The sequence below is a fragment of the Lepidothrix coronata genome, unplaced genomic scaffold (assembly GCF_001604755.1).
Source record: "Lepidothrix coronata isolate B3197 unplaced genomic scaffold, Lepidothrix_coronata-1.0 Scaffold130, whole genome shotgun sequence".
Lineage (NCBI taxonomy): Eukaryota > Metazoa > Chordata > Aves > Passeriformes > Pipridae > Lepidothrix > Lepidothrix coronata.
In genome coordinates, this window is record NW_016690310.1 from 1,575,125 (window position 1) to 1,599,119 (window position 23,995).

A 23,995-nucleotide genomic window follows, 5' to 3' on the forward strand; every position below is an offset into this window, starting at 1 on the left:
AATTGGCGGTGTCTTGTCATACCTGTAGAAGTAATTCTGAATGGATATAGAATTTAAAAACAAGGCATAGCACAGAATTTGTGAAGAAGTCTGACTTAGTAGCTCTTAGATCCTTTTTCAAACTGGAATTCTGGTCTTATCTAAAACTAGTTTCCATATTTAGGTTTTTCATGTCCCTCTGGATTTGCCTATTACTAAGCAAGCCTAATCTGTTCAATTACCGCACTTAAAAGCCTTCTTTGTTAGCTTTGAGAGCCAGGAGGGTAAAAGGGAAAATTATGCTACATGGGATTGATATACAAGTACAGATGAGAGATCAGAGATTGTAATCCAGCCAAGGAAATTCAGACTTTCAGGTTTTCTTCTTGAATTCTACATACCCCTCTTTTCTTTTTTGTTACAGATCAATTCAAATCTTTTTGGTTTTATATTCAACAAACACCACTGAATCTGCACTGTAAAAATGAGACTACAATCTGACCCTTGGCTCCGCCCCTCTAGAAATGATCAAAAGCTGCAAAGATTATAATAATGCTGATGATCATTCTGTCAAACAGCAATTATAATATACTGTGTGTAACAAACACTTGGTACCTCCACTTGAGTGCTACATATCGAGCACTGTTCCAGATTCAGCCTTTGTAAAATAAATGTCATAGAGTCATAGAATCATAGGATATGCTGGAAGGGACCCATCAGGATCATCAAGTCCAACTCCTGGCCCTGTGCAGGACAGCCAAGAATCCCACCATGTGCCTGACAGTGTTGTCCAAAAGCTGCTTGAACTCAGACAGGTTTGGTGCTGTGACTACCTCCCTGGTGAGCCTGTTCCAGTGCTCAACCACCCTCTCGGTGAAGAACCTTTTCTTGATATCTAACCTAAGCCTCCTGTGACTGAGCTTCATGCTGTTTCCTTGAGTCCTGTCCCCTCATGAGGAAGCTGTAGACTACTATGAGGTCTCCCCTCAGTCTCCTCCAGGCTGAACAAACCAAGTGCTCTCAGCTGCTCCTCATACAGCTTTCCCTCAAGGCCCTTCACCATCCTTGTGGCCTTCCTCTGGATGCTCTCTGATAGATAAACGTCTTTTTAATATTGTGGTGCCCAGAACTGCGACAATATCCAAGGTGAGGTCGCCCCAGTGCAGAGCAGAGCAGGACAATCCCCTCCCTCTCCTGCTGGCAACATTTTGCCTGATGCCCCCCAGGACAGGGTTGGCCCTCCTGGCTGCCAGGGCACTGCTGGCTCAGATTCAACTTGCCATCAACCAGGACCCGCAGGTCCCTTTTTACTGCTGCTCTCCAGCCTCTCGTTCCCAGACCGTACACACAACCAGGGTTGCCCCGTCCCAGGTGCAGAACGCGGCCAATGTTAAACTTCATACAGTTGGTGATTTCTCATCGCTTCAAGTTGGGCTCTCTGCAGGGGGAGTACGATTCCTAAACCATGGCAAATATATAAATCCATGTGCAATGCCTAATGAGGTGCTGTTGACTAACAGCAGTGGTAAGATGTGGGAGATTTCTTATGTCATATTAGGGAATAAGCACTGCGCAAATACAGTGTATACCTGTCTGAATCAGACCAGTTCTAGCAGGATGCCCAGAGTACCTCTGCTCTTGCCATTATATAAGGTAGTGATGCTCAAGGTGAAATACTAATTTCATTACTTTTGGAAATATTTGTAGTAGCACAGATGTGAACTTAGACACTTGGATGATACAAATGGTACAAATTGGAAAACTTCCAGCTTTGACTTTTCCTCCATCCCATCCTGCATAGAAGCACCATGAGAACCAGCACCATTTGATTCTGAAGAGATGCGTGTTTCTGTTAGGCACAAAATAGAGAGAAAATTAAGGAACTTCAGTAACCCAACTGAAATGTCTTCTTCAAGTGATGACCCTCAAGCTTTGTTTTTTCTATATAATTTTTAAAACTACTTTCTCGCGTCTTCATTTGAATGACGCCTCAATTATAGAAGACAGTAGGAAGAATTTTTTCACAGAACGGATTATTAAACATTGGAATGAGCTGTCCAGGGAGATGGTGGGGTCACTGTCCCTGGAGGTGTTTAAGGAAAGACTGTGGCACTTAATATCATGGTCTTGTTGCAAAATGTGTAATATATAAAATTTTCTTAAGAAAGGATGTTCTTTAATGTTGGATCTTTGTATACTTTCAAATCTAATCAACAAGAAGGGGGACATAATTGGTGAAACGGAGAGCAGCTAACGAGCTCTAAGTGATGTCCAGGTGTCAGAAAAACAAATTACTTGTTGGTAGTAATTGTTGCCTTGTTAAGGTTTAGGGTTTGACATGTTTCAATGACCTAAGGGGAGGCTAACAAGTCTTGAGAAGAAGGATGTACCAGCGACAGTGGACACAAAGAATGCAGAATTTACAGGCCACAGGGAAATCTGGCAGAACCCCCAAGATAAGGAAGAAAGTAATAAAACCATCCCAGCAACTGTGCTGAAATCAGCTCTGACTGGGTAAAAGGTACTTCTGGAAGGGGGAGATTATGACCACCGACCCAAAAGAGAAAGACTGAGCATGCAGACTAATTGGCATGAGAAACGAGAGAGTCATTAACTTAGAAAGAAGATAAAATATCAATTAATAAGAGAACTAGGTAAATTGTAGCCAATGAACATTAATTTCTTTGTTTGCTGAAATGCATATATAGTAAAAAGTTTTGATAGTTGATGTGCTTGATTTGTGGAATACCACAACTACCACAACTTGCTGTCTTCAGTATTTATTCTACATTCATACAGGCCATTACATTTTTCAAAATGAAATATCAAGTTTGATAGCAAAGTTCTTTTTCAAGAACGTAACTTAATAGATTGAAAGTCAGTGAAATGGATATATCAGAACTTGACTGTAAGAAGCAAAGATCAGAGTGATAGAGCCCTAAATTTTATCCAGCATATATTTTGTGTTCACTGTCAAACTAAGGTTTAGTTTCTATGCCTTTTTTTGCAGGTTTTGGATTAGCCTAAGTATGAAAACAGTCTGTACACGTATCTTTACTTTGTCATCTTTATCATCTTTGGATTATTTTTTACCTTGAACCTTTTTATTAGTGTCATCATAGACAATTTAAACCAGCAAAAAAAGAAGATAAGTACTTCATCATTATTCTGAAAAGAAAGCAAAAAAAAAAGGCTTCTTTTTGGTCCACTCATGAAAACTTTATTCATTAAGTATTTTGTCTATGATAAATTAATATGAGCTCTGCATACTAAATACATTGAATTCTTAAAGCTTACATCTTGACTTGATGAGGGCTTGATGGCTTGATGGACAATTGACAACATGTGTTTGTCCATGGTTAGCAAAATACTCATTGTCATTTTTGTAAAGATGTGGGTTTGGGGCTGGAGTCTGTAGTAGACTCATAAAAAGTCTAACAATTGAAATAGCAAAATTAGCTACAAAAACTCCTTGCTATACTACCTTCACATCACAGAGCTCAGCAGTGTAGATTTCTGAACTTTTAATAGCAAACTTTGTAGTGCTAGAGCAGGTCCAGAGAAGAACAACAAGGCTGGTGAAGGGTATGGAGCACAAGTCCTATGAGGAGAGGCTGAGGGAGCTGGCGCTGTTCAGCCCGGAGAAGAGGAGGCTCAGGGGAGATCTCATCACTCTCTACAACTCCCTGACAGGAGGGTGTAGCCCGGTGGGGGTTGGTCTCTTCTCCCAGGCAGCGATCAGTAAGGCAAGAGGGAATGGTCTTAAGCTGTGCCAGGGCAGGTTCAGGTTAGATATTAGGAAGAAATTCTTTCCAGATAGGGTAATCAGGCATTGGAATGGGCTGCCCAGGGAGGGGGCGGATTCTCCGTCCTTGGAGGTTTTTAAGATGAGACTGGATGTAGCACTTAGTGCCATGGTCTGGGAACCACGGCGGTGTTGGATCAAGGGTTGGACTTGATCTCAGAGGTCCTTTCCAACCCGGCTGATTCTATGATCTTCATTTGTGCTCTTTAGTCTTTGTGTTTTATCAACACTGCGTCAAAAGGTATCACAGGACCCCTCGGCCGGGCCCGGCCCCCCCTCAGCGCCCGCCCCGCCCGCCATGGCCGGAGGGCCTCGCCAGGGGGCGCGCGAGCCGCCCGCGCGGCCCGGCCCGCCCCGCCGGCAGCGGGCGGAAGCGCCGCACGTGGGGGCGGCGGAGGGACATGGACACGGAGACGGGGCGGGATGAGGAGATGCCCGCGCTCTCCGACGGCGAGGAGCCCTGGGAAGAGGAGGAGGAGGAGGAGGAGGAGGAGGAAGGCGCTGCCGTGGGCCAGAGGACACGCTGCCTCTTCTGCGATAGGTAAGGGGCCGGCGCGGGGTGGGGGGGGGACCGCGGTGCGCTCTCGCTGCGCCCGCCTGGGCCAAGGAACCCGTGACGAGCGGGCTGGGCTGGGCTGGAGTGGGCAGAGCTGGGCTCGGCTGGGTTGGGTTCGGCTCGGCTGGGCTGGGTTCGGCTGGGCTGGATTCGGCTGGGCTGGGTTCGGTTCGGCTGGGTTCGGCTCGGCTGAGTTTAGCTCATCTGGGCTCGGCTGGGCTTAGCTGGGCTGGGCAGGGCAGAGCTGGAATGAGCTGCGTACGCCCAGGCTTGGCCCGCGGGAGGCAGCCATGCCAGGGAGGTAATACATTCCTAGTTTTAGCCGAGCTCTGTAGCATCTGAAATTGTTCCGCGTTCCTCAAGCTGCTCCACGATGTGCATTTTATGGAGGCACTTCTGTAGAGGTATAAATATATGTGTATGTGTAAAATACTGAGTCCCATACTTCATAACATAGCCCTAAACCTAGTTCCAGGCTAAGTTTTTGTTAAAACAAGCAAACAAAAACCCACAAATCCCCCAACCAAATAATGCCCTGTCCTCCCCCCCAAAAAATCCCAACAAACCAAAACCTGCCCCTGCCCAGATGAAAAAGTTCTGTTTTGCAGCTCCTACTTTCCTTTGGCAGCCCTTTCCAGCCCCACTTCAGCTCCAGATCCCAGACTTACTTTCTGTCTCAAGCTAAAACTTGTTGATCGAGCTGAAGGTGCGTTAGATCCAGAGTGAAGGAGAGGATAACGTGGAAAGAAGGTAATCCCCTCCCCTCATCCTGGAGCAGTGTGGAGACTTTTCTCTTTCCTTTTTTTTTTTATTTTTTTCTCCCTGTCATCTTTTCCCATTGCCAGTAAATAGATAAGGGTTTTTATTTGGATGCAGCAGATCCAGCCAGCCCACCCACCTCCTGTATGTGGTTCTTAGATTTCAACTTTAACAGAGTCTCTGCTTTCCAGGAATTTTTGAAAGTTCACAGGGTTTGTGGCTTTGTCAAACAAAATTTTTATGTTTGTTGTCTTTGGTTTCACAATGTTTGGCAAACAAGGTAAAAGTTTCTTTGTGAGGCATATGAATAAGGAGTTGCCTGTGCATCCCTTCTCAAAAGCAGATAATGTGTTCTGAATGTATTGCCTAGTAGGTCAGAACAGAGCATATAGAACTCAGAACTTCTAAATGTGTTGTTATTACATACTTAATAATTCGTTATTTACAGGTGGTTCAATTCTGCTGAAGTTGTGTTCTCTCACTGCAAAACAGAGCATGAGTTTAATGTTAGTGATGTGATCCAGAAACATGGTAAGTTTTTTTCATGACTTGTAATTTCCTTTTGTGTATGAGTGTCTCATTTAAAATAAATTGCAAGCATTGGTTTATTTGTAATGGATTTCATGGTTGCAGCTGAAACTTCCAAGATTGAACAAGATAAGCAATGTGGAAAAATGCTTATACTTTATGCTGGCTGCTTCCTGTGTGCTTTATCTACTCATAAAGCTCCTGACTAGTGACAAAAGTAAGATTGATCTCTGGTGGCTTGTGGTGGTGTGCTGAATCCTCCCTGCCTACTTGAGCCAGCCCACTATGTGGTTTACCTGATCTTGGGAGCTCTTGCCTGATTAGTGATGCTGTTGTTGGGCTCAGTAGCTAAGCAGACACCAAGGATGTACCCACCTGTAGAGCAGGTGCTGGATTGTGCTGCTCATGTCTTTTGAGCAGCTGTTTGCAGTCTTGGCTTATGTTCCCTCAAAGGATCACAGGAGGACAAACCCTCCAATGTCTGTTTAACTCTTTCTAGGAGAAGTTTAAGGTTGACTTTCACTTGAAGCTGTGTTTAGGCCAAGGTGGTGACTGAAGGAAAGTACGTTTAGGAGGATGTATGTGAAGTAGGGAGGGCTTTGAAAGAGGTAAGTGCTGAGCTACTGAGCCTAAAATATGTATTTTAGTGCATATAGAGGAAGAGTGGAAAGCAGGAGAAGGGAAACTGTTGGAGAAATGCTGTTTTAATAGTGTTCACTGAAAAGGAGTGTGTGAGAGAAGAGGATGGGAACTACATGAAGCATTTAGAAATCTGCCTGTGAAGTTGTAATATCTGGTCTGTTTTCTGTCTAAAATTGAAGGTACTCTGTCTTTGGTCTTGTTTGGTCTTGTTGGTGAGAGTACATATTTATACTTAAGCCACTGTTGTTTCTGCCTAGGTGGCAATTTTAAATCAATGTTGGTAAGTATTCTTGATGAGTATAATCAACGTGATTTCTGTTAAGCAGAAAGCTAAAAATGAACAACAGCCTAAAATATCAGCAGGGTAGCTAGTGTCTGTCCTGAAGTGCTTGCTTGCCAGATGAATGAAATCCCTGTTCATAATCCCCAATTGGATGTGTTCTATTCTTAATTTGTGGCAAATGTATTTGTCCTGAGGGTGAGAATTTCCTAGTTTAATCCTAAAGAGAAGAAAAACATAGATGGCAGGCTTAAGATAGGAAGACTGCGCTAGATAGTGATGTACACCCCAAGGGGAAACTGGCCACTTGAACAAGCAATTAGTATTCATTTAATTGTAAAGTATGTGTGCTTTTCTGTAATGCAAACTCTCTCCCTTTTTTCTTTTTTTTTCCCTCTCAGGACTCAATTTTTATGGATACATTAAACTAATAAACTTCATCAGATTAAAGGTAGGTGTGCCACATACTACTTCTGTAATCTGTGTCTGGGGAATATGGAGTTAAGGTGCTGTGCTTTCAGTTTGCCCTTTTTTAATAACTGCATGAGATTTTGTATTGTAATTCTAGAAATAAGAAATCACAGGAATTAAAATAGCTGTTGATTGGTTTATTTAGATATGAAGTTGTTTTAATTTAAATTGTATTTAACTTATGTGGGTTTTATTGTTTTCAGAAGAGGGTGTTAGACTTGCAAAAAGCCTCCATGCTATGTAGTATCATCTTGTTTTGTTAATTTGTCTTGGCCTTTGCTGTCTTGCTTCAGAAATGGCTTCACTTGTCCTTAACTGAAGTTTCTCAGTCCTTGCCTGTGTGTAGGTGTAAAAGAGTGTTTCCTGAGGGTGTGAGCTGGCCAGACCCCTACTTAGTAAGGACAACACCGGATCCCTCAGGCTACAGAGCTTTAATCTCTGCTAAATGATGCCAGAATCAGGAAAGCTAATGGGAGCCTACAATTTTAAGATAGGCCTGGGTGTATTTTGTGTGTTCTGTGACTTTGAAGCATGTTCCTTGGTTGTTCCCTAGAAGTTTAGGTTTAAACTTAATACCATCTTACCCTCATTAAGCACTTTTTAACTTAAATCCTCAAATCTTAAATCCTCAAATAGTTACTTATTGCATAACTGTCTATGCAGAGTAAACGCAGAAAGGCAAAAATTGAAGTCCAGAATCTGACCTTTCCTTTCCTGACAAAATATTAACTGGCTGGATGCAAACAGGAGAGAATGCAGCGTTTCTGACATTAGTCCCTGCAGCAGTGTTCATGTAAAAACACCTGACAGGATTAGCATCTGGGATTTATTGATTAGCCCTCTTGGAAGCTAAGAGGCTGACACAGCCAAACACCTGAGTAAACTTGGTTCCTGATAGCAGTGTAATCCTGCAAGTATCCTTCAATCAGTGCTTTACTTGAAGTCCTTGATGCTGTAGCTGCCTGGGCTTTCTCAGCCTTTGCTACAAAGTTCCTTCAGTAACACCCTGTATATTTGAATGTGTGAAAGAACAGGTCTTTGCCTTTTTTTCTTGAATCAGACTGAAGGGCTGGTGTTTTCAAAGAAACTTAGCTTACATGCTCTTCCCCTGTCTAGAAACCAACAGGAGCGTATTTGAGTTCTCTCAGCAGCCCACTGCCTTGGAAAGGAGAAGAATATCTGAAACCAGAACTAGAAGATGATCTCCTCCTTCAGTTTGGTAAATACTGTTTCAATATGACTGCACTGCACTGTAGGGTAAATGTGGTATTGTCAGAGTTCATGCCACTGTTATTCAGTTGATTTACATACATGAGAAAGTCCACATAGTAGCCGAAGTCATGACAGTAAGTTACACTCTGATATTTTTACTGCATGTTGTGCATTTATTTTTAGTGACTGAGATTTCCCTAGCCCTTTTTTATTACCTGCATTTGCTTATTGTAGCAAATTCTCATAGCAGAGATGCTCTGTATAGTATTTATGCTGGTCAAAGAGACACTCCACCTGACATTCATTGGGAGATTTGTGAAGCTTTTAAAGCTTCACAATATTTAGATATTTAAATAGATGATATTTAAAATGTGATGCATTCATTCAAAAATGTGTGCTACAAGTAATTTGCCTTGTTGAAAACATCTTTTATACAGGTTCTATTTTGGAGCAACCCGGTATAAGATACTACAAAAGTTCTGATTCTTTAGTAGTTCTGGGGATCAGAGCAAGCAGCCTTAGTTTCTCTCTCATGACAGTTCGTCAGATGTTCTTGAGAGAATTCGGTTTGACTTTTGAAATTATTTTTGCTGCCCGTGATCCTCTCACTCTCTTATACTTGCACATCTTTCAGCTAAACCATAAGGTGCTTAGGGCTTGTGGATTTTTTTTGTTCTCTCTACACTCTGGAATGCAGTTTTGCCCCTTTCTAAGTGAACCCTGTTGCATGGGAGCAGAGATAATGCCTGCTAGAGGACATGAGTTGGTTGCTTCAGAGAGTTCACATTTCCCTGGATCAGCTCCTGCCTAATGTGTGCTCTTTGCCTGAGTTATAGACTTTTGAGGTGCTTTGATGTGCCAGTTGCAGTTGCTTAAGGGTTATGGGCGTGAGCTGAACTTCTGAAATATTAAATGTTTTCTTTCAGTCCCATGGCTCAAACAGTCTTCCATGATTAAAAAGAATAGATACATGGTTTTTTTAGTTAAGTCTTTTGCTCAGTCAGCTGGCAGTAACTTCCTACTATATCCAAAACCACAGTAGCATCATTTTTTTTTCTCCACTGACACCTGTTAAAATCAGCTGAATTTAGCAAGAGGTGAATGGGACCTAGTGCTGAGTCTGCGTTGTAGTTGAAAAGCAGCGTTTCATCTAGATTCACTCTGTTTATGCTCTTCTGTTTTGTGTGTTTGTAAGCTTTATAAAAGCCCAAGGAATTGGTTTGAAAATTAAGAGTTACTCTCTAATTACTAAGATATTTTAAATTTATATAATTTCTTACCTTTTACCATTACCGTTAACAGCACTTTCAGCCTCAGAATAACCTAATTGGAAAAAAGCAGGATAGAACTGTAATTAACTTAATTATACTCTAAACCAAATGTCTCTTCTATGGTTAATCAAACACTGGTATTTAAAGAAGCCTGAATTTTGGATTTATTTGCTTTATTAACTTACAGCATGCTTCTAGCATATTTGCTTTTTCTGAGTCGTATTGTGTTCTGCAGTTAGTCTTGTTAAATTCAATCATGTCTTTTGTAAAACAACCCACTTTTACAAATCATCCAAAGACAGAAATAGCATTTTATGTTAATGATTTGCTGTGAAGCAACACATGACTGGTAGGTGGGTTTTTGTCCCTCTTCATTTCATCAGATATAGAAGATCTTTGTGAACCTGCAAACGTTGTGCCCTGTAATGGTTTAAATGATACCACAGTGCTCCTTGAACAGTTAAAACACACAGAACACAGAGCAAGAGCCGCAGAAGCAGCCTTGGCTAGAGCACAGGAGGATCTTCAGAAAATGAAGTAAGTGTTTGAACTGAAGTTTTGGGGTGTTCTTATTTGGTGTGTTTTAGGTGAGAAGACAATAGAAATTCAAAGATGTTGTAGAGTGTAACCTCTTGATTTGTGTTGGGACTGCAGGTTTGACTTGTGCGTTGTAGAGGGTCAGTAAATGTCTTTTAGATGGGTTAGTAAAAAATGCACAAAACTTGCGTAGATTGAAAAACCAAAGTACGCTTGGGAAAGCTAAGCAAGCACATGGCTCAGAAACATGTATTTTGCTTCAGACCACTTAGTTTTTGAGACACTTTTCTGTTAGTCCTTTAGATAAGAATGTAAACACTGAGGATGTACACAGTGGAGCAGAGACTGACAAATTAAATACGGGACTCCAAACGTTGTCAGAGTTGGCTCCAAACAATGATTGTTAGTGGTAGAGTCCACTTACAGTCTGGAGAAACTCTCAGTGAAATTAAGAAATCAACTTTTTTCAGCTACTTTTCAGTCTTAAATGCGGGTTCTGTTAGTGAAAATATTCAGTTCATCACAGTCAGGAGTCAGGACATCCCTGTAGCTGTACACTTGACTTCTAAATCTTGAGGTCTGCCAAATATGGATTGATGATGCTCATGGATAAAATGGGACATGTAGGATCGAATCCTGTACAAACATGTCATTTCAAGATTACACTGATTGGGCACCGAAGAACTGAAGTTGTATTTAGGAGACTTTGGAGAAATAATTCATGTTCTTTTGCAAGGAAGTTAATCGACAAAAGACTTGTAAAATACATTTGAGGGTTTGTACATTTTGATATTACACACTTGGTGTTATAAGTAACTAAGTAGACCAAAATAAATTCATGTATTTAGATCTTCTCAGCTGTGAACAATTCTTTATTTCAAAAATAAGGAGGTTTGTCTTCAGTCGGGTTTGCCTTTTGCAAATTGTACTTCATAGCACACAGTGCTTTTCTGGTGTCTCTGGGTATATTATGCATTAATTGATCATAAACAGTAAGAATGAAACGAATTTGGCACTGTGCTTTGAAAACTTAGCCTTTTTTTTCCTTATGTCTTCTTGTCTTCCTCTTGTTCCATTCGTTTTCATTTAAAACAAAAAACCCACTTCAGGTCATCAGCAGCAATTTCTTTTGAGCTCTAAACTTCAATCAAGGTTATAGATTTTTATTATTTTTTTGAGGTTAGTGTATCAAGTTATCTGCTCCTGTAAGAGGGAGACTTTTAATATTCCTTTGCAATGCAGCCTCTTCGTTTGTCTGGCAGCAAAAGTAACCAGATGTAGATCTGCTGAAGCAGCTCAGTTTTAAATTATGGACAGATGAAGCAGTTGCATTGTAGTAGTTAATGTGCTGTAATTCACAGTGCTACTAGTTTATGCTTGGAGGTTCCTCCATGGAAAGAGACCATCTGCAGATGTTTCATTTCAGGTAAACCTGTGCAAAATAAAGATGGTAACAGTTCTATAAATCAGGTCTCCTCTGGCACTAGATGTAACTTAGAGATATAAGAACATGGCTTGTATATGGTGAATTTTTTAACCTGTCACCTGTTCAGAGGTTATGGCTTTTGTCTTTACATACCATTTTTCTTGATTAAAAACACTGGAGGGCAGCTCTGTCTCTAGACTTTCTTTGGTGCTTGTGTTGCATTTGTCTGCTTGAGGAACTATTGGCTGAATCCATTTTAAAGAATTTTAAATTTAAAATAATTTAAATCTCACACAGTGCTAATTATACTTAATTGTATGACCTGGAATCTTTTTTTGAAGTTTAAATTTTTATCATTTAGATAGTCATCTAAAAGTAAGGAAAATGCAAACTGCCATGGCAAAGAGCAATATTAAAAATAAGATTCAGACCTGTATAGACAAGTATAGGAAGTTGCTGATACTGACAAAATTTTAGTACAAATTCCCTTACCATATTCTCTCCCCCATCCAAACTAGTTGAGTAGAGAGGTATTTGATATACCAGGGGTGAAATAGTTTTTTTGGTTTTGATGTTCTATAAAGCTGGTACTGGTAATGAGGTGTTACCTACAGCTTCTGTATGTCAAGTTCCCATTTAAGAAAGTATGATCACTGTTAAAGGTAAGTGTTGGTGGCTTTGAAGTGGTCTAGGGTGTAAGTTTTGTTGCTGTTGGGCTGTAGACCTTGGAGGAATATTGTCTGGCATGTGACGTTTTTCACTTACTTGGGGGTGTAGTATGAGCTGTTTGCTTGTCAGTTTCTAATTGTGTTTTCATTATAAACCTCTTGATTTGTGTATTTTATCATGAAAACTGCTTTGAGGAATAAGGGAACATAGAATCATGGAAGGGTTTGGGTTAGAAGGGATCTTAAAGGTCATCTACTTCCAACCCCCCTGCCATGGTTGCTCAGGGCCCCATCCAGCCTGGCCTTGAAGACTTCCAGGGTGTGGAAGTGCTATAGCTTCTCTGGGCAACCTGTGCCAGGGCCTCACCACCCTCTTGGTCAAAAATTTCTTCCTAATATCCGATTTATGTCTACTGTCTTTCAGCTTAAAGCCATTCCCCCTTGTCCTGTCACTCCATGTCCTTGTCCAAAGTCCCTCTCCAGATTTCTTGTAGCCCCTTCAGGTGCTGAAGGGTCACCCTGGAGCCTTCTTTTCTCCAGGCTGCACAATCCCAATTCTTTCAACCTTTCCTCATGTGTTTTAGGAATGCAAGACCACGGAGGAGGAAAAATAAGCAGCATGAAATTAAAGTAACGAATTGAATGTTAAGCTCTGTTTTGTTTTCACCCAAATGCTCAGTTTTAAAATACTTCCTTCTGCCTCCCACCAGTCACACAGTGTTGTGTGGGCTGTAGTTCTTGTGCTCTTTCAATTGAGTCCATATCTGCACTGCACAGCCTGAAACACCTCGAGCACCGTGGTGCTGGCTTTGGTGCCAGCGAGCAAAATATAGATAATCCTTCCTTAAAAATAGAAACTAAATCTCAGGATTTCACTGTGAATAATTGCTCGCTGTAAGCAGAAAGCAGGGATTGCAGTGGTGCAGCAGCCCGGAGGAGCCTGCAGAGGGAGGATGTGCACACCTAAAGCCGGGCCCATTGTTGGCAAACCCCTGAGCAGCCTGGATTCCTTCCCTCTTCCGAGCCCTTTCTGCCCCACCCTCCCCCCCTCGCTTTCATGGTCCCATAAACATGTCTCAAGGGTATATTTCAAATTGATTACAGACAATTTGCCCAGGATTTTGTGATGAACACAGATGTCAGGAGCAGCTCATCATCCAGCGCCATCGCAGACCTTCAGGAGGATGAGGATGGTGTTTACTTCAGCTCCTATGGGCATTATGGGATACACGAAGAGATGCTAAAGGTTAGAAAATCACCTCACCTGCATCTTAGTAGGACTGAAGAGGAGAGAGAAGGAAGTGGGCTGTGTGCCCATAAATATACTGCAGAGCAGCTGCATTTTTAACCCTTTCTATCCAGGATAGTTTTTTCTCCAAGAATTGGGCTGAGAGATCTTTTTCCAGTTTTACTTCCTTTGTATAAATTCTGTTTACGGGAGGCATTAGGAACATGAAATCACGTACCGATATGCTTGATATTACAGTAACACAGCCTGACCTTGCCGAAAGCAGCTTTCTCCTGCATGCTTAAAAGGATAAAACATAGTACAGACAGTGAATATTTTTCTTTAGTTTTAAATTTTCCTAACAATTGAAATTTGTTAGGCAAGACCATTTCTCAAATATTGTAGTTTCCTATTGCACTAGGTAAACAGAAATTAGTACTTGTGCTTGGTTCAGTGTATTATAACATGACATTGAACAGCTGAAAAAACAAGTGTGCTCCTTTTGTATGATAAAGATAAAATTAATGCATAAAACTTTTCAAAGGCAAGCCTATTTTAACTTTAAAATAAAAAACAGAAAGCCCAATAGCTTCTAATTGACATGTAAATGAGAATCTCTTAATGCTTCCTTTCAGAGAAGATATCATTGTTATGAAAGTTATAAACAGTTTTATCATTTTAAGCCAGAATTAAATAAAATTCCTGTCTAACGTAAAGGTAGAATACAGAGTTGTGAAGTCACTTTGTCCCTGCAGCTAGCACAAGAAGTTTTCAGCTTTCTAAATCATTTAGTGGGCCCAATGTAGAAAAGCATGTGAATCTATGATAAGAATAAGCATGAGATTAATATTAAGGGGAGGGGATTTTACAGAAGCACAGACATGGCTGCAGAAGTAGAAGGATGTTTTCCAAAATACATAGTCTATAGAAATATAACTGAAGTCTTGAAAGAAAGATAGAAATGATGGGGTTTTGGTTTTGCAGTGGTGTAAAGCCGACATTTGAGATGTTATAGGCTATAGGAGGAGTAAAGTTTATAATAAGTCTACATCTCTGCACAAAGAGATTGGTACAAAATTGTATTTTATTGATTTCAGGGTACGTTTCTCAGAAAGCTTTTAGGAAGACTTTTGAGTTTCCAAAGCATACAACACCAGTTATTTTTCATTGTGTGTACATTGAAATTTTTCTTATATGGTAGGCATTCACTTGGATTTTTTCTTTTCTTTTCATGTTTACCTTATTTACATAAATGTAGTGACTTGGTACGTGACAATTTTTAGGAAAGGAGTTTTGCTGTCTGAATTGTAAATCTGTTTCTGACATTGTTCAGTCTTAAACCTTTTTTTTTCTTTATGCCTGGTAGTGGTAGGATGAAGTTTCAGTTTGGGTTGTTTTTTTTTTTTTCTGCAAACACTTCAGGGGTGGGAGGAAGAATGTTGTTACTTCACACTGGCCAAGTGGCAAGTGTTTTCCTCGCTCTGCCGTTTTGCTCAAGAATTCCTTGACTGTCATTTTAATAAATGTTCTTACCATTTTACTTATAAACAAAACAAAAAAGCATCACGTGGAAATGTGGAGTGAGAGAGCAGGATTGATGGACAGAGACACCTGAAGTGACTGACTGGAGGCAGCAGCTCGAATTGTATTGATTCAGTTGGGGCAGTGCTGAGGCAGTGTGAGTGGGCAGGATGTAAGGCTGAAAGATTTCCAGCTGACTGCTTTCTCAGTTGATGCTGAACATTCCAGTTTTGATTATTTATTTTTAAACTTTTTTGGTCGTTTCAGCAAAATCCTGTGATATGCTGCAGTAGAGGTGAAGCTCTAAAAATAGGTGCTCTGAATATAACATCATAGTAAACCAATATGGTTTTCAAGGATCACAGTTTCTTTTATTCATTACTTATGTATAATTTTAAAGTGGAATTTTCTAAAATCAACCCTGTTTCTTTGGGTTATGTGTGATAATACCTCTACATTTAAAACTGGATTTTAGAATTTTCAAGCCTCAAAATAATTCTGTCTCCAAATTTTTTATTGACAAAGCCTTTGTTCTCAGTCACTGGTTTTGATCTTAATTTTCTATCAAAATAGACTTTGTTCCTTCTCACTGTAGAAAATTTCTTTTGTTTCTCTGCTGTTTCTAAAAATTCTTACCTTACCATTGTATAAAAATATTAGATTTAATATAAGCACTTGGATTTTATCCTTCAGCATTATTTGCACTAGATAAAAAATTGCTGAAAATTTTTTTCTACTTTACTGTAACACTTGAACTGCAACAGCAATTCCAAAACCTATACTTGGCTGTCAGTTTGTGTACCTGCTGATACATGGTAAGACAATCAATGTTTTAATAGATTATCTTGCTGGTAAACTGAGCCATATTGCTACCTTTGATATACTAGGATACTGTAAATGTTTCATTCTATGCTTGAAAACATTCCAGCTTCTCCAGCCTTGTTGTATTACAGTCAAATATATTTACTATATTGACTTTTATAGAATGGGCTGTACAGCTTTATTTGCTAGCTAGGTTTGCAAATTTGCAGTTTGTTCAGAAATAGAACAGGTTAATTTGATGCATAACGTGTTTTTTTTTAAAGAAATCTCTTGTGTCACAGGAGAGTCAGAGAATAAAATGATACAAAATGTTTTATGAGCTTGTGATTTGAATGTTTCAAATTATAGAGGAAGTTACGTAAAGTTGGTGCAGTATTGCCACTCTGCTGTTCCTGGGAAGTGATGAAGAGGTATTAAGAACTTTGAAACACTCAAAATGAAATGCAGCAGGTCAGGAAATCATGAGCTAATTTCTTATTTTTCATCCAGCTGAGGCAACTGGCTTCATTTGCAAAGACAGTAAATTTTGAAGTAATATTACATAGCCAGTGTCATGATTGCAGAGCCCTTGTAAGTACAGTATACACAAAACATCTTTAGGTCAGGTTAAAAAGAAGTTTTTCAGTATTTTTGAATGACATGCTGTACCTAAGTGAAAAAAATGAACACTTTTTGCTTTTAAATAACAGGATAAAGTACGTACAGAAAGCTATCGTGACTTCATCTATCAAAACCCACATATCTTCAAGGACAAGGTAGGTAAAACAGCTCAGAAAATACAGTCATTTCTGTGGTTTATTTTTTCTCAAATGGTAGAAAACCTTCAGGTTGGCTACTTTGTAGCTCTGAGAATGGAGAATGGCACTGTGACAAGATTTGATTTAATGTACTGTGGCTTTATTAGGTGGTGGAAAGCTATTCAGCTGCTGGAGGGTGCACAGTGCTGATAAGAGCAGTGCTGATGGCTATTGTCACTGTGCTGTGTGCCACATTGAGATGCTCATTAATTATGTTGGTGGGGTGAAGCTGAGCCTTTCTTGTCCGGTGTATTAGGTGGAATCTCTCTGAGGGCCTCTTTACCAGAATTAAGTGAATTTCTATGTATGCCTGATACAATAAAAACGTCCTGGAAGCCCTGTGTTATTAGAGCTGGAAAAGAATTCGTGTGTAACTGATTTTTGAATTAGTGTTGTTCAGTGTCTCCAGAGTAGGTTGTTATTAAAGGGCTTAGAACGAGGAACTGATGTTTCACTTGCAGTGAGGAGGATTGTACTGATATGACCTTACAGTGGTTGTGACCCCTGTACAGTTATGATACTCTTCTTGTCCCTTGTCCTTCTGCTGGCTGATTACTTTGCTGTGTTTTGAGTTCATAGAGCCATGGAGTGATTTGGGTTGGAAGGGACCTTAAAGATCGTTGAGTTCCAACCTCCCTGCCATGGGCAGGGACACCTTTCACTAGACCAGCTTGCTTGGAGCTCCATCCAGCCTGGCCTCAGACACTTCCCAGCTTCTCTGGGAAACCTGTCCCAGGGCGTCACCACCCTCACAGTGAGGAATTTTTTCCTAATATCTAGTCTAAACCTACTGTCTTCCTGTTTAAATCTATTCCCCCTTGTCCTGTCGCTACATGCTCTTGTAACTAGTCTCTCTCCATCTTTCTTGTAGGCTCCCTTCAGGTACTAGAAGGCTGCAATTAGGACATCCCTAAGCCTTCTCTTTTCCAGGCTGAACAGTCCCAATTCTCTCAGCCTTTCTTTGTAGGAGAGGTGAGAGAGAGAGTTTTGCCCTGGCAGGAGGTGTTTCAAGGTTGATAGTGGCTATTTTTTGTATCTTACTTCAGTTTTCAGTTGGAAACTACAGCAGAAAAAAATAGGAAATAGTTTTCTTCCTTTTTTAGTCTCAGTTCATGTCACAAGCCTGTTTCTGTTAAACATTTCTGAACTCTTTAGTTACAATGAAAAAATAAGGGAAAATGTTGTAGAATTATACTGCCAGCTACTTAACTGATGCAGGTGACTGCACAGGTGGGCAGCTCATACACCAAAGCAGAAAAATCAATAAAAGAAAGAAAACTTTCCTGGGAGAAATTTAGTTTCACAGATGCCCCTGAAATTGATAACTGCAGGTTTTCACAGGGCAAGACTGATATGAAGTTACATGAAATGTATGTCCTCATGGAACAGTAATTTTTCTGAATTGGTTGTATTTCTCCTCTACTGTATGAACACACTGGAAACATTCAAAACAAACCATGGATTAACTGTTAGAGTCAATGTTGCTTCAGCCCCCAAGGTAGATACATTTGCTCAAGAAACAGCTGAGAGAATGTATGTGCTTACTCTGTAGCTGTGAAAGCATTCAACTTCTCTGAAGAAAACCTTCTCAGTTATCACAACATCTACAACTGATTTCTGAACATGGTTTTTACAACATTTTTTTTATCAAGATTACCTCAAATTCGTAGTGGATACAAACCCATCATTGTGTGTTGAGATTGAATTGAAAGGCAGATCCTCAACTGCTTTGAGTTCCCAATAACCCCCATCCATGTGACCAGTGCCCTGTTTGACTTCTGTGTCTGACTAAACATTGATGTAGCTTTCACATGCTACACAGTTATGGAGAACATAGGGGATTTTTTTCAGAGTTCTAGACTTCTGCTGAAGAAAATATGAAGATATTTTGCTTAAATTAATATATCATATAATGCTCTCAGAACCATATTAATGAATGAAACTTCCAACTTAAAGAAAAAGGCTATTTTCCCTTAAAGTTTCTTTACAGTTTTTTTTTTAAAAGTGGGTAAAATTCTGGTACTCTATTTCCTAGAACTCCCATATTTTATTTCTCCCTGCACAATACAGGGCGGTGCTTTTTATTGTTTCTAAAAGAACACTTGTGAGGTAGTTTGGGAGGAGCTTGTTCAAAGAGCTGAATTTGTTGTACTCACTTTTGATCCAAATCTGCTGTATCCTAAAGAGGTGTGGTTGCATGGTGACAGATTGGAACAGAATATCTAGGTTTGTTTGTTAGGCATACTTTATTCAGAACTCAGCTTTCAAAATAAATTATTAAAACTTGTATGAATCCTGCTTGCTGCCTTTATTTTCAATCTGTCAAATGTATTTGAGATGAGAATAGGACAATTTAGGTTACCTAGCAGGAGTAGTTAAGGTACTCAGTAAAAGGAAACGTGGTCCATTTTACTGTGAGAGTATTTTTGGGTAGAAGAAATAGCTTAGTAAAGCACTGTTGCCATGCTTAGTTTTTGTGGTAGAATAGAAGTCTGAGGCAAGATCGATGCCATATTCAGGGAATAAAATGAGATTTTTTAAAACATTGTTCCTACTAAGAGTTCATCGATGGAATTGATTTAATTGGCCAAATCACCTGACCTCCTGTTTTTCTGAATTAGAAGTAATTTTTTCTGTTATTTAAAGTAGAATATCACTTTTGATTACACTGCAGAGAAGGAGGTGGTGCTGCAGTGTATTATTGTATAGTCAAATCGCCAGTTCAGCTGCTCCAGGTCTTTGGTGAGAGGCCATATGTGATCACCACAAGAATATGTGAGCTGTAGACCATTGTCCTTAGGCTAATTGGTGATCATTCTACTTGTCTTTCTGTTCCTCAGATGTATTACAGCTTGTATACTTTCTCTCTGGTGCCTTTTTCTCCACCCCCGTCCCCTGCCTAAGGCTAGATGAGTTCCATCTGCGTTTTTTAAGTGACCAGGGCAGATGTCCAAAGTGGTGTCTGTTTTGATTTTTTTCCAGTTTGTGGTGATTGCTCTCTTTCATGCAACTGTACATCAAGATCATTCTTTCACAGGGGTTTAATTTTGGCTGTGACTTCCAGCTTTCATGGCTCAGTGATTTTTGTTAACTACCATGGGAAGAGTGTTAAAATAGGTGATGTTGGGGGGTGTGAGGTTTCAGCAGCTGCAAGAATATTGATTTTTATTTTCTGTTCCTGTCTCCAGCAGATTCAGCCTAGAGAGTTCTGTAGCCATAACATATTCATATGTAACTTGAGGGCTGTAGAGTTGACTCCTTTGAAATGTAGCTGCAAAGAGTTGCAAGTGGAACGAATAACTCTATCCACAACTTCCCTGGCCAACCTCTGCAGAAGGGGCTGTAAAAAATTCATCACACTAACATTTTTTAGTGTGATTCCAGGTAGTAGGTCACTCTACCAAGACAGGTGGCAGTCAATTCTTCAGTCATTGCTTCCCAGAACACCACAGCAGAAGCTCACTTACGCTGTACTGCTATGGATAAACAGCTGGTTTTATTCATGCTGGCATCAGGATCATTGTTCTGTATCCATGTATAGGATTGTAGACAAGAGAAGGCAGGCAGACCTAAGGTGCAGCGCATTCCAGTGTTCACTTGGATACTATTTGCAGGTGAAATGTAAAAGTGCACATGCAAAGCTTTGTTGTGCTGAAGCAAGAAGGCTCAGTAGCTCATGAGCTGAAAAATGTTTCAGTAGGATGCATTATTGCCTTAAAATATTTTGTAAAATGGGGTTATAATTCTCAAAGGAGGGATTGATTCTTGAGGAAATTGGTGCCTTCTCTGGAAAAAAAATTCATGTCACGAAAGCTGTGAAGATGAGTTTCACAGCAGTGGATGCTCTGAAGAGGAGAGATGGTGAAAGAAATTTTCCTTTCTAATAAATTGTTACTATGACTAATAATTCTAACTCAGTGTTCTGGTTGACTTAGAAGTGTTGAGGAGGTTGTACTTACTCTCATGTTAGAGTCTCATATATGGGAAGTCTCTCTTTACGGTTCTGGTTCTGTTAATGCTTAAATGCTATACATGGTAGGAGTGGCTATACCTACCAAGTGTTTAGGAAACTTGTTTTGATTTTCAGACTTCAGAAAGTTTTGGGGTTTAGTGCTGAGAGTTTTTTAACACCATTAGTAAAGCTTAGCTATATTAAGTAGAATTCTAACAATAAGACCTCTGATGATCTGATCAATGCAATAAAATGCACCTTCATCACCTCCAGAGGTGCCTTTCAGCTTCAGCGATTCTGTGAAAACATCAAACCTGAAACTCAGCTTAAAAATCTACTGTAACACATTCATCAGTTTTTAAGTGTTGAAAAGTTTGCAGCAGGTAGAAGAAATACACTATTCTGATAGCAAGGCCTGAACAAGGCTGCTTGGTAAAATCTCTCTTTATGAGGTTTAACATTGCAGGCAGCTCATCTCTACTTAGTAATAAATTTGGTACTCTTTTGTTAGTTGCTTCGCATTTTTTCAGTCTTTTCAGTCTTCCTACAGTAGCTAATATGTGATATACCAAACCCCAGGCATTTTCATGAATCTTGTTGCTGAGCTGAGTTGTTTTTTCAGGTGTGGTGATGAAGTTTACTCTTCTTTCATGAAATCTTACTGGATTTTTTTGGTCTTATTTTGATTATAAACAGTGCTAGACAGAAAATATTTCCAGGTGTTAAAACTGTGCCAGTGACCATTTTGAAATTAGTCATCTTGAGCCATAGCTGTTTTGGGGCACTGTGGCCATTTCTGGCAGAGAATTCCTAAATAAAGCTTCTGAATAGACTCTTAATGAAAACCAGTTAGAATATGTTTTTTTAGTACCAGTGCTAAGTTCAATTATTAGTGATTCCTTTTTCTCCTCTTCATGTAACATTTAGTTGCCCAAATAATTGCTTGTGGTTGTTAATCTGCAGCTCATCTGCTTCAATTCTCAATCTGGAAAAGGTGGTAGAGGGTGTGGATTTAGAACAGCAGTTTGACTTAAGTATCTGCATGTGACAGTAAAACTTGATGCTACCATTTGTTCCTTCTGTTGGAATATGTTTTCTCACTGACATGGAAATAAGTGTGGAAAAGTCATAGCAAGGAAAATAAGATGATTTTACTTCTATTTTATTACTTTCAGGTGGTTTTGGATGTTGGCTGTGGAACTGGAATACTCTCCATGTTTGCTGCCAAAGCAGGTGCGAAGAAAGTGATTGGAGTTGACCAATCTGAAATCATCTATCAGGCCATGGACATCATTAGGTAGGAAAAGTTCCAAGAAAAGTAGGGTAAATGTTACTGTAAAAAGTTATTAAAATGCTTTTGCTAGTTAATGATCACCTATCACAGTGTGTGTTTTATTGAAGCCCTTCTTTGCCTAAAGAAATAGCACAGATTTTGGCGTTTTATAAAGTTGTTTGCCCCCTTGGTAGGGGTAATTAAAACAGACCTTCTTCCTAATGGTACCATGGGGCCAGTGCTGCCTGACTGCGCAGGCTCCAACTGAATACTGCCTGTCCATTTGCCATTCTTACATTTTAAATGTTGCTACTGATAAAACTGTAAGTTTTTAGACAGCACTGGAGACCAAGAAGGTGTGAAAAACTTTACGTGGCTGCACTCCTTGGAGTTAAAGAAAGTTCATATTTAGATAAACTCAGTGAAAGTTATTCAAGTGTGTGTATGTATAGTTGTTTAATTTTCTGTTTCTGTATAGGAATTTTAAATAATTTCTAGAATTTCTATAGTTTGCCTGTGTTATAGAAAATAAGATCCCTACCCTATCAGCTGCTCATCCCTAATTCAGCATTATCCACGGACTTGGTCGGGGTGCATTCTGCCCCATTATGTCACTACATTAATTAGTTTTAATTAGTATCAGAACTAACACTGAACCCTGAGGGACACCTCTGGTACCTGGCTATCAGTTAGGATTTGTACTCTTCCTCTCACCTCTTGAACTTCATAGTACAGACAGCTTTCCGCCCATCTCATGGTTCATTTATCCGTTCCACATGTCACTAATTTACCTGTGGAGGATATTAAGGAAGATTGTGACCATATATTGAAATGAAACAGTGACATCTGAAGACTTAAGAAGTATTTCCTAGCATGAGGTAGGAGAAATGTAGGTGTAGATGTGTGCTGTTGATAGCTAAGGCATGTAGATTTTTTCATTTAGGTTGATTTTGTATGAGCAACTGTGAAAAAGAAAGTCCAGGTAGATGCTGAAGAATTTGAGAATGACAGGTTTTTTTTAATACAAGCTTGAATTGTACAGAAGTAACATTGTCTAGGCTGAATTTGTTAGGTACCACTTCACACATTGGTGGTGCAGCACTGCACACTTGGATGCTATAAAGTGATTCTATTAATTAAATATCTGTTTGGGGAAAGTACCATGTTAAGCATGTAAGTGGGTCTTTGACTAAAATGCTTTTCTAGCATGAAAAGAGAATTCCTTAAAGAGAATTTTTCCCAGGAGTCCCTGACATCTTCAAAATGGTTACAAATGTGAAATAGGGTTTTATTTCTAATGTACTAGATTACAAATTTAGGATTGTTCGTATCTTTCAACGGGTGCTCCAAGTCCTTTGAATGTTGTTTATACTTGGGGGAGAATAGAAGTACCAGTCAAAATGTATTACCTGTGGTGAGGAAAAGGGCAGGCCTTTAAGAAAAACAATGAATCAAAACTCTTAAACTCTTAAGAGTGATGCATTGCCACTTGAAGTACACAGCAAGTCATCAGTGAGGCTGCACATTTATAGGTACCTTCTGCTATAAAGAGTTCTGTTCACGTTAAAGTCTCCAGTTTGCATCAAAACAATTTATGTTTGTCTGGTTAAACCTACTTTTCCTAAGGGAATAAAGCTGACAAACTTGCACTGGAGTAACAAATATTTATTGGAATACTAAACAACTTTGTGTAGCTTAAAAATTACTGTTGCAGTGTGCTTCCACTTGTGATTCAAGTGTGTGCTTGAGACCTTTTGTCTCTCCCAAAACTTAGGTTAATTTGTAGCATGCTAATTACTGGAAACAGTGCAACTCATGTGTGTAAGTAAACTGGAATAAGTAGCCTGACAAGCCTTAAACTGCCTTTTAACTAAATGATTGCCTTTTCTTGCTATGAATAGTGTCTGTAAAATTTCTAGTGCAGTGGATGACTTGATTTTTGTCCTCCATCACTGCTATGATAGAATAGAAAATTGAAGTATACTGCCTAAATAGCATCTCAGCAGTTTTTCCTACAATGTGTAAACTACATTGGTTGGTTTGAGGTTTTTTCAAACATTATAATTGAAAGTAAGTATGTAATGAATTAATCTTTTTCTTCTCTTTTGTTTAAATTGTGTCCTTGTTTGTGGTCATTTAGGAAGTTATCCTTAGATCTCTTTTTATCCTTCTTAAATTATTGTTGTGGGTAGTAGCTTTTTAACATTTTATTTTTCACTTTGAACTTCTGATTTTACTTCTATTTATGGCATTAAATATGGTATTAGT

General features: G+C 39.5%; 1 protein-coding gene across 1 annotated transcript in view; it reads left to right on the forward strand.

Annotated features, from left to right (window-relative positions):
* The first annotated feature begins 4,142 nt into the window (after positions 1-4,142).
* Positions 4,143-23,995, forward strand: part of PRMT3 (protein arginine methyltransferase 3) — a 60,903-nt gene continuing 41,050 nt past the window's right edge. Inside the window, exons 1-8 of the mRNA XM_017826809.1 lie at positions 4,143-4,325; positions 5,548-5,630; positions 6,951-7,000; positions 8,137-8,239; positions 9,887-10,040; positions 13,239-13,380; positions 16,395-16,460; positions 21,630-21,751. Of these exons, the coding sequence (XP_017682298.1) occupies positions 4,186-4,325; positions 5,548-5,630; positions 6,951-7,000; positions 8,137-8,239; positions 9,887-10,040; positions 13,239-13,380; positions 16,395-16,460; positions 21,630-21,751 (860 nt within the window). The 5' untranslated portion in view covers positions 4,143-4,185. The remainder of the gene's footprint in view (positions 4,326-5,547; positions 5,631-6,950; positions 7,001-8,136; positions 8,240-9,886; positions 10,041-13,238; positions 13,381-16,394; positions 16,461-21,629; positions 21,752-23,995) is intronic.